Source organism: Priapulus caudatus, unplaced genomic scaffold, assembly GCF_000485595.1.
Source record: "Priapulus caudatus unplaced genomic scaffold, Priapulus_caudatus-5.0.1 Scaffold1045, whole genome shotgun sequence".
Lineage (NCBI taxonomy): Eukaryota > Metazoa > Priapulida > Priapulimorpha > Priapulimorphida > Priapulidae > Priapulus > Priapulus caudatus.
The window spans coordinates 31,989-42,089 of NW_014578106.1; the positions used below are offsets into that span (position 1 = coordinate 31,989).

General features: G+C 44.8%; 2 protein-coding genes across 3 annotated transcripts in view; one reads left to right on the forward strand and one right to left on the reverse strand.

The window, feature by feature from the left end:
* Window positions 1-3,300: 3,300 nt before the first annotated feature.
* LOC106815118 (acetolactate synthase-like protein) lies at window positions 3,301-9,462 on the reverse strand. Of its 2 annotated transcripts, XM_014819547.1 has the most exons (5): window positions 9,283-9,462; window positions 8,399-8,498; window positions 6,630-6,700; window positions 6,208-6,339; window positions 3,301-5,783 (listed from the first exon to the last, which is right to left on the reverse strand). In XM_014819547.1, the coding sequence occupies exons 1-5, from the start codon at window positions 9,418-9,420 to the stop codon at window positions 4,311-4,313; spliced, it is 1,914 nt and encodes a 637-aa protein (XP_014675033.1). In that variant the 5' UTR covers window positions 9,421-9,462; the 3' UTR covers window positions 3,301-4,310. The 2 variants fall into 2 exon arrangements, with proteins under 2 accessions (XP_014675033.1, XP_014675034.1); XM_014819548.1 differs by lacking the exon at window positions 8,399-8,498 and having other exon boundaries at window positions 9,283-9,452.
* A 65-nt stretch (window positions 9,463-9,527) lies between these two features.
* LOC106815117 (glucosidase 2 subunit beta-like) overlaps window positions 9,528-10,101 on the forward strand; it is an 18,926-nt gene continuing 18,352 nt past the window's right edge. Inside the window, exon 1 of the mRNA XM_014819546.1 lies at window positions 9,528-9,703. Within this exon, the coding sequence (XP_014675032.1) occupies window positions 9,553-9,703 (151 nt within the window). The 5' untranslated portion in view covers window positions 9,528-9,552. The remainder of the gene's footprint in view (window positions 9,704-10,101) is intronic.

Genomic DNA, 10,101 nt, shown 5'->3' on the forward strand with positions numbered 1-10,101 from the left:
TAGTAATAGCTATAAATAACAGCAAGATGTATAAAGAATATCTATACTTCAAAGACAATAGGAAAAGGGGGGAAACAGCTGATACCCTCAAATTCATTAGTTTCTTCACGAGGCTGCAGCGCCATCGCTTTCTGCAGCTTCACTTGCAATCATATAGAGCTATTTACGCCAGGTGTGGTCTATGAGAGTCTCCGTATATTTTCTTAGCTGGCACATCACAATATGTTGTAATATTTCTACCAAATGAAGGAAGTTGCTTAATGCCATAATATTTTCTTTTCCGAGTTGCACATGCAGATACAACAAATTGCACTGGTATATCTACGCCCGGAATCCATTTGGGTGGCCCCGAAGATCGCTAATATTTCCGCTGCCGTCTGGATCAACACATAATGTGGAAACTTGTTAATACACTCTGAGTAGTCAGGTTGGCTCGATGCTGACCTGCCAGCTAGTGGATGTGCATAATGTTTTCCTAGTCCCAACGCTAGGACTGCAAGGATGACATCAATTTGTACGAACGCCACAATTTGAAAGAAGGCAAATAGAATATATCGGAAAATAATTTTAAAATGTGGAGAACGATGACGTAGAAAGGGCACAGAAATAAGAAAACAAGTGATAGTTTGCGGAGAAAAAAGGATAAAGGGAGTAGCAAACGGTATGATTACAGTGAGAGAGCGAAGGACAATGATCGGAAGCAGCAAGAGAAAATAGACAACGGATATAAAATAAAATAAACAGTTTAAGAGAGGAAGAAAAGAGTGGATGAAAATTAAAACGACTACCAAAAACTAAAAGGGAAGAAGAAGCAGAAGAAGAGGAAGAAGAAGAAGAAGCGCTGGAGGAGGGAAAATATAACATGAGGCACAGGCAGAAGAGATATCCGATAATATATAATAATCAATAACATGACGGTCGACGCGAATAATTATATAACATATATATATATATATATATATGTGTGTGTGTGTGTGTGTGTGTGTGTGTGTGTGTGTGTGTGTGTGTGTGTGTTGGGCCGTGTGTGCTGTGGTAGCGCCGATGTGTGTGCCTGTGTGTGCTGTGTGTGTGTGTGTGTGTGTGTGTATATATATATATATATAATAATATATATATCAAGCGAACGAGGAGAGGCGGTTCTACGGCAGCGTGTGAAACTGTGTGTGTCTTACACTGAATGCGCGGCCGTCGGGAAATTGTGTGTTTGGCCATGTTGAAAGAGCATTCGGTGATTTCAGCGCCGTTAATATCGCCGCTATTCTGGCCCTTTCAGCGCCTGTTTACTCCGTATCGGCAGCATTGTACCGCGAACATTCGGACTTCGACCCTAGCTCGGGAGGAGTAGATTTCCTTGTAACGTAATAAAACTAGCAGCAAAATGCTCGATACAATCTCGAAACTGAACACCGATCCCGCGCTCTCCCGCAGTGTCTGGCTAATGCAACGAAACGTCGCTGCGAGAAACTTGTAACCGTTCTGCCAATTACTTTGCGAGAATCAGTTAGCAATGATGGAGGTTTTGCACAAAAGCGTTCGATATTGGCTCGCCTATACACACAGTTGCCACTTAAAATGACACGATTTTATAACTTGTACTGACCGGAGCTCTGTGCCTCAAATTACAATGCATGTACGTACGATGGTAGTGGAAGATATACGTACTACACTATATCATCCACTTCTAATGATCAAACATTAAGTATATATGTGCGTGCGTACGTGCATGTGTGCATGCGTGTGTATATGGGAAAGCTAAACCTGTACATGCACCGTGCGACTAGCAGACCCACAAGTGCAGGCGTTAGCCGCAACATCAGTAGCTTACCACGAATAGGTGAAACTATTCAGTTTGAACAAAAATTGTCGACTCTTACTATTATCAAGAGTGAATAAAAATAACTTGTTTTTATTCACTCCTGCGTGATATTGTAGTACAATACTAGTTTGAAATTTATCGATTTCGCTCCAAAAGAAAAGAGCATGTCCCATTTGGAGATTTACAGCGATCGTAACCAATGTAATGAGCCTTATGCCTGTGCAATAACTGCCACCTCCCCCATCATCATGAATGCCACATATACAAGCGGCGCATGAGTTGCTATCGAGTCTGGCCATCTTGTCTGTTGTAAGTCATCCGACAGACGTGTTTGTGTATGCGTGCGTGCGTGCGTGCGTGCGCGTGTATATTAAATTCGTTTCGCTCGTCCAATAGCGTCAGAGTTACAGGTGAAGCGTTCAGCAATCTAAGCGCGTATACTCACGACGCGTGAATGGTTAGGTGAAATCTACGCTATGTAGCTCTACATAGCTCGCTAATCTACAACACTACAGCACTGTACGTGCCACTCCACGGAGATTGTAGTACTGTTAGTCATATATGTGTGCGTGCGTGCGCGCGTGCGTGCGTGCGCGCGCGCGTGCGTGCACGCGTGCGTGTGTGTATGTGTATGCTCATACTGCCGATATTGTTAACTTAGTCGTCCGTATTATTGACTCGAGTGCAGTACTTATATGCGTGCTACGGTGACCACACATACATCGTCTATTCATTGGAAACTCGACACACTCGCTGCTGCCACATGATGCGATGCCGAGCTAGAATGGATCCGATGTCGCCAACACTACGCGCGTACTACACTGTCGGCCTGCCCGTCCGGCTAGGAACACAACCCTCCGTGTTTACCCACCCGTCTCTGAAAGACAGAGAAATGCATAAGCATGATTTCCAACTATTCTGTGTATTTGAGCAAGTCATCGGCAACGTGTAACATAGTATCGGGTAGTATCGGCCTGTTTGATATCGTGCAGTGTCGTCAATCGAACTGATCGCACGAAACCAGCGAGCGGCTATTTGCCCGCATTGATTTACCAAACTATTATCATAGTGGCAAGAATAATAGAGACAAGAGCTCGTCGGAATATACGATATCCGCGGGGAAGTCGTGTAACTTCGCATATGCGGATTCCACGGGATTAGCATAATCCAGCCTCCGTGCCTCGCTCTAAGTAGGATTTCGGGAGTATTTACGTTGTAGAGTCGTCTTGCCACGTCGTTACGAATCGCAATGCAACTTTCGAGCAACGATTTCCTTAGAGCTGGCTTGCATTGACAGGGCTGCTTCTAAAGCGGTAATGGCAATGTACGTAGCAATATCGCCTCGAATACAGTCATGCTACACGATAATCAAGATGCTGTTGTCATTTCCCCCGTGCAGTCATCACAATACGAACACCCACTCCCGAAAATATAAATTCTGCAACGGTCTTCCCACAAAAACAACGACAAATGAAACAGGTAAATTCAAAATGACATTCCACAACCATTTTTTTCCATTTTCTCAGTAATCAATAGTTCTACATACCGCATTTAAGCAGCAACTAGAAATAATACTTCGATACAGGTTTACGACATACATTTTGATTATGACACAACCAAAATAAATTTTCCTCACCATCACTTCACTAAGTAAATACGCACATATTCTACGTACAAGCCAAATAGTTCATACATTTTGCCTGTACGCGTAAAAATTAAGAGAAATACTATAGATTGCAATGATCACAGATAAACTCATTTTAAGTATAACGTTAGCCTGTCTACATAGTGTACGTTGCTACTTGGCTACTGCATGTGACAAACATTCGCCATGTATCAGTCCACACACTGTATTTTTTATCAAATTATGTTCGTATAAGAAACGCATGCACTAATACATCTTGCAGCATCTATACCATTACTACACCACGCGTATGTCAATTAGTCAGATACACTGCACGCCTGCATATGCACAAAGAAATTTATATAAGGCCACAAAAAGCACACTATTATGTTGATTTTTAATTAGCATCATTTAAAGACTTATGTTGAATGTTCATAAATCGTAACATCAAATCGGCCATAAAACGTTACATGTAAAGCTTTTCCCATTTATCTTTGAGCACTTAAAACTCTTCGTACACAAAATACCTATGACTGCTTTGTACAGTGAGTTTTTTCATCGGTCTTCTGAATTCTTCCTTTTCTACTCAGAATGAAAATAATCAAACATGTTAATCATCTGATTTCGTTGACAATGATAATACTCATGTTCACACATCAAAACATCAAACAAAACGTCAATTTTCATGTAATGATCTATTTCAGCACTCCGACTTCATTTCAGTTAAACCGGCAACAGTAACAGTTTCTCACCGGCCAAAATAACGACACCTCCACCTAAACCGTACGCATCCCGGCAAGTATATACGCTTCCCGACGTCTCACACTGAAATGCTTCCCGACTTCACACACTGAAATGCTTCCCGACTTCTCACACTGAAATGCTACCCTCTCTGAAGTCCGTCTTGCCTATGAGCGCGTTTATGCACACGCTCTTGCCCTTCTTGTACTCCTGCTGCGCGGCGGCAAATATCATGCTGATGTTGTTGATGTCGCCGGCGTCCATCTTGAATCCACGCGCGCCGTAACCCTCGGCGATCTTGTCGTAGTCGAGGTAATCCAGCGCGCACGCGACGTTGCTGCCGAAGATCGGGACCTGCTCGCGTGAGATCTGCGTCCAGCCGGCGTCGTTGCCGACGATCGCGAGCACGGGCACGCCGTGCCGCGTGAACGTGTCAAACTCGGCGATGCTGTAGCCGGCCGAGCCATCGCCGTAGACGATCCACACCTCGCTGTCGGGCCGGCAGAGCTTGGCGCCGAGCGCGAATCCGCCGCCGACGCCGAGTGTTCCGAACGCGCCAGGGTCGAGCCAGCACAGCGGGCCGCGCGGCCGCACAACGTACGCCGCCGTGCCGACGAAGTCGCCGCCGTCGGCAACGACCACGGCGTCGTCGGCCATCGCCACCTCCATCTCCATGAGCACCTGGATCGGGTTGAGGTGCGCGTCGACCTTCTCGTCGGCCTTGAGCGCGTTGCGGCGCTCCACGTCGCGGTCGCGCTCCCGCAGCCGCTGCAGCCAGTCGTCGTCGCAGCGGCGTCCGCGCAGCTCGGCCGCGAGCGTGACGAGGAAGCTTCCCGGGTCGCCGCGCACCGCCAGCGTCGGCTTCCAGAACAGGTCGGAGTTGCGCAGCAGCTGCGCGCGGTCGCGGTTGACGGCGATGATGGCGGCGCGCCGGCCGAGAACGCGTCCGTAGCCGAGCCGGAAGTCGCAGACGGTGCCCACGAGTAGGATCACGTCGGCCTCCTTGAGCGCATCGCGCCGCCGCTGCCGCATCTGGATGGCGCTGTCGCGGCCGAGCAGGCCGCGCGACATGCCGCTGAGGTAGCACGGCACGCCGATCGCCTCGACGGCCGCCCGCAGCTCGTCGCCGCTCGTCGGCGGCAGCATCGACTGGCTGCCGACGAGCAGCAGCGGCCGCTTGGCGTTCGCGACGAGGCGCGCGGCGGCAGCGACCTCGCGCGGGGTCGCGAATGGCCGCTCGACGGGCAGCGGCGTCGCGTCGCGCTCCTCCCACGCGCCGGCGAAGAGGTCGCCGAGGTGGTTGCGCAGGTACCAGCCGACGATGCGCGCCGCCACGCCCTTCGCGTCCGGCTTTGCGCCGAGCTCTCGCGCGACGAGCTTGTACGGGTAGAGTACGTCGATCGGGAACTCGATGAAGACGGGTCCCGGCGTGCCAGACTGGGCCGCCCGCAGCGCCGCGCGTATCGTCGGCACGATGTCCCGCACCTTCGTCACTGTCGCGCAGTACTTACACAGCGGCTTGAAGAGCGCCATCTGGTCGATGTCTTGCAGCGCGCCGCGTCCTTTCAGCAGCGACGCGGCGGCGCCACCCATCAACAGCACCTGAAACGCACGCACGCGCAAAACACCGTCACGACAACACAGACCGAGATTCGACATTTGTCGTCAGAGTGCATTCTCAAATTCATTTCACAGCTGACGCATTTCATCTAAAACGGCTGTGCATAAGCACTGTAAGGTATGACCTGCTGGATCGAAACCAATAGGGGCATCGATATGTCCGAGTGTAAACACAGCTAAAATTTCCCAAAGTGCAAGGTACGGACTCCTGTTTTATTCTGTGCACGAGTGCAGCCGATGTTTGAAGCCAGCTTCGAACTAGATTCTATTACGCATGCATCAACTTTGAACATTAATCATACACATCAATATTTGTAACAGATTTTATGCATATTAAGTTCACAACTTTATTCGAGACAATGTAGTGGCGAGCTACGTAAGTTAAATGACAAAACGACGCACATACCGGAGATTCTGCCATCTGTGCATTCTTGACAGCAGTCACAGTATTTGTAAGACCAGGTCCTGCAGTGACACAGGCAACACCTACAGTGCCCGACAACCTTGACACTGCATCTGCCGCAAACACTGCTGTCACCTATGTAAGAATTGTAAAACTAAATGTAATACCACACTATCTTCCAACCAACAATCTATGAGCTATCATGTATAAATCTAAACAAAAATGGTTATGGATATGCTATAGTCAAATTTGAAAATATCAATACATCTGCAGAGGTAGGGCTTACGATGGTTGACACTCACACTCAATATACGAAGTTTGGCTGAAATTCGGTGGGAAATTACTTGGCACCAGGTTTCTATTACCCTGTTATCTACTATAAACTCATGTGCTCTAGTTTCCGGCAATTCTAGGCCACACTGTACCTCATGTCTCGTGTCCACGATCCTGATGCCTATTTTTTCAGATGCAACTAAGATGGGAGAAATATGGCCACCTGGAATTAATAAAAGACCATGGTTATTTAACAAGATCCTAACTAAAATGCATAGCAAACATTAAACCTCGTATATAGGTAATAACACATACAGTATCTATGGGTTAGCTGTATATATATAACACTAACAGTAAAGACATAAATTCAGTTTACCATGTTATATATGTAACATTATCAGTAAGTTGACTACTTGAACAGTTACTCGGTCATGTGCCCATCAGACCATGAAGTTATGTACTTTGTAAGCGTAAAATGATAAACTGATATTTGCACAAATATATACCAAACCAGATATACACGTGCACACACGCGCACAGGCACGCACACGCACATACACACACACACACACACACACACATATATATATATATATATATATATATATATATATATCAAGAGCTCATAATAGAGAAGAGTATGACACCGTTTTAACAGCGTTTTGAATAGTTTTCAACTTGTAAATATTCTATCAATATGTGAATGTCAAACTTTACTTTGTTTTCATCTATGATTCTTTTTTAATCATATGACACCACCAGTTTACCTGAAAATCGTATGTGTTCTTCAAAAAAGTTATTTGAATACGACACGGTTTTACACAGTTTTCCCAAATGATCGCATGTATTCGGCGCAAGTTTATTATCGGATTAGTGTTCTATTGTCTATGACGGAATGCTGGGGGCTGTTGGGGATATTAGGCATCGAATTGTATTTAGCATTAGCGTGTAGCATTTCCAGCGTGCTAGAAATAAATGTGTGCTCACGGCGAGCTAGCAGCTGATTTTAGCTGTGTTGCCATCGTGTTCCTGATGATAAGGAAGCGAAACAAGTGCTGTTACTGTGCACATGTGCTTACCTAATATCCCCAACAGCACCCAGCGTCCCGTAGTTACAACATGGTGCTGCCGCCACATTATCAACTTGCGCCGAATACATGCGATCATTTGAGAAAACTGTGTGAAACCGTGTCGTATTCAAGGAACATTTTTGAAGAACACATACGATTTTCAGGTAAATTGGTGGTGTCATATGATTAAGGGAGAATCATAGACAAAAACAAGGTAAAGTTTGAATATATTTATTCACATATTGATAGAATATTTACAAGTTGAAAACTATGCAAAACGCTGTTAAAACGGTGTCATACTCTTCTCTATTATGAGCTCTTGATATGTATATATATATATATATAACAGTTAAACTGATAAATATATCTACAAGTGAATATCATACAATTTACCAAGAACCTGTGAGAACGAGTAATATATTCACTTATAGTTATAGGCAAAAAACTGGGAATAAATGTCATTTCAAGAAATTTAGTTTATATTTGTCATACATGTATACAAGTATATAACTGCACCACATTAATCGAAGGTGCCGAGTCCTGAATTGCACCTAGAAAACTGATTACAACATCAACTCTTGACCTAATTTGAACTAATCTACACCAACCATGCCCTCATACTGCAAGAAGCTAGTGCTTTGAGATTTGATGAATTGTCCTTCCCTTGGCTAAATAAAAGCAACCAGGTTCACACTCCTATACATGGCAGGCGATGCAGCATGCCAGGTTGTACATGCCAACATGGACACATCAGGTTTACAGAAATTAACTTTTGTCCGATTTCACACCTGACAATGCAATTTTACTTGAATGACAACTTTAACGAAATTAGGTATAATTGTAGACTGTACCTGGAAGAGTGAAAATAAACTTGATTCCATGTGCTTTTAAAGTGTTGGCTACAAGCTCCCCACCATGCCTGTTGGAATTTGCATCTGGTTTGTGAAGAAGCTAAAGAGCAATTACAAAGATTATTACCACCAACACTGCCATACTTCTACTTCTACTTTTATACTGGACAGTCCGTAAGGAATAAACGTCCAGGGAGTGCGCGAAGAACTCCAGGTGCACGTGAGAGATTTGCATAGAACATTTTTAAAATATAGACAGTAATGTGTTCCAGAGATCGAGGCTTCTCTGGGCCAGGCACTCATTACTGATAGTATCAGTGATACTATTCAGAATGGGTACAAACTGTACAACATATAAGAATGTTTTACATTATATTTGTGTTAAATATATTTTTCACAACCCTTTGATGACAAAAAATGTGCATGAATCTACAGCACACCACAGATTCTGTAAAGCAGGTACCGGTACTCTGTACAAATCACGAAATGTAAACCTGTGTAAATCAGTGTGACCTAAGCAATGTACTACTAGTACTACCAGGAGTAAGATAATATAGATTATATAATTAGATAATCTATATTATCTTACTCCTGGTACTAGTACTACTAGTACTATGTAAATTCATTGGCAAGCAGTCGCGATAGCTCACACTTAATTGTCTGGGTTCAAGGATAGAGATGATGTCCAGCACGGTTATATCTTCACGTAACGTAATTCACGAACATACTAATACTACCATACTAATATTAATATTATAATACTACCCCCCATACTAATAGTAATACTATTACTAATACTAATACTAATACTAACAGTAATACTAATACTGTACAGTGTACCGAGTACTGCAGTAGTCTCTCTGTACTAACCGTACGGTCCGTACCTGATAAATTATGCCAAATTTCTTTGCTATCAATGTCAGACCAAATGCGGGGATTCCAAGAGCCAAGGTTAACCAATGTTCGCATAGGCATTCTGAAATAAATCGGACAATTTGTAATAAACCATTTCCAGGCTCCATTTTGCAGCCAGCGCGCAGGACGATAAACTTTGCTCCGTGACCCCATATGGTGACCCCAACACTGTGACGCTGCCATGCAATGTGATCATAACTGACCAATCAGAGAATGACAAACGTTCACTATCGTGAAAGATGGCGGCCCCCTGTTACGTTGAAATGTCCCGGTGTTGTGTGTATTTATCAAAATTCGCGCTGTATTTATTAGTATTACTATGTCTGCTTTGTGTAAAACACACTGTAGAAACTCCACATGTTGTAAGACCAAGAGGCGTACCTCTCAGTAGTAAGTATAACCATACGTCTTACTAGTCTACGCTTACACGGGCCCTATCAGTATCAGTATCAGTAACAGAGACTGATAGTGATACTGTCATTACTGATACTGATACTGATAGGGTCTATGTCCCCCAGGCCCAGGGTATAGATAATAGTATAATACTAGTCTATCGGAGGGTACCCTGGGTACGGTTCAATATATCGGAAAGTACCTCGGGATACTATACGATATGTCGCTGCAACCTTGAATGTCCCACCGTACCCTGACTTTCAGCCTTTCGTTTTCGCAAAGCTAGCTCTTCGTTTAAAAAAACGCAGTGGCTACGCGTCCGGAACCGGTCGCCTAGCCTCCAGGCTACGCGTCCGGAACCGGTCGCCTAGCCTCCAGGCTACGCGTCCGGACAT

Bases quoted from the DNA above. Each gene is read 5' to 3' on its own strand.
- LOC106815118 (XM_014819547.1), bottom strand. From the start codon at position 9,420: ATGGAGCCTGGAAATGGTTTATTACAAATTGTCCGATTTATTTCAGAA. The intron at 8,499-9,282 runs GTACGGACCGTA...ATTGCTCTTTAG, and splicing joins AATTTGGCATAATTTATCAG to CTTCTTCACAAACCAGATGC. The intron at 6,340-6,629 runs GTACAGTGTGGC...ATTCTTACATAG, and splicing joins TCGTGGACACGAGACATGAG to GTGACAGCAGTGTTTGCGGC.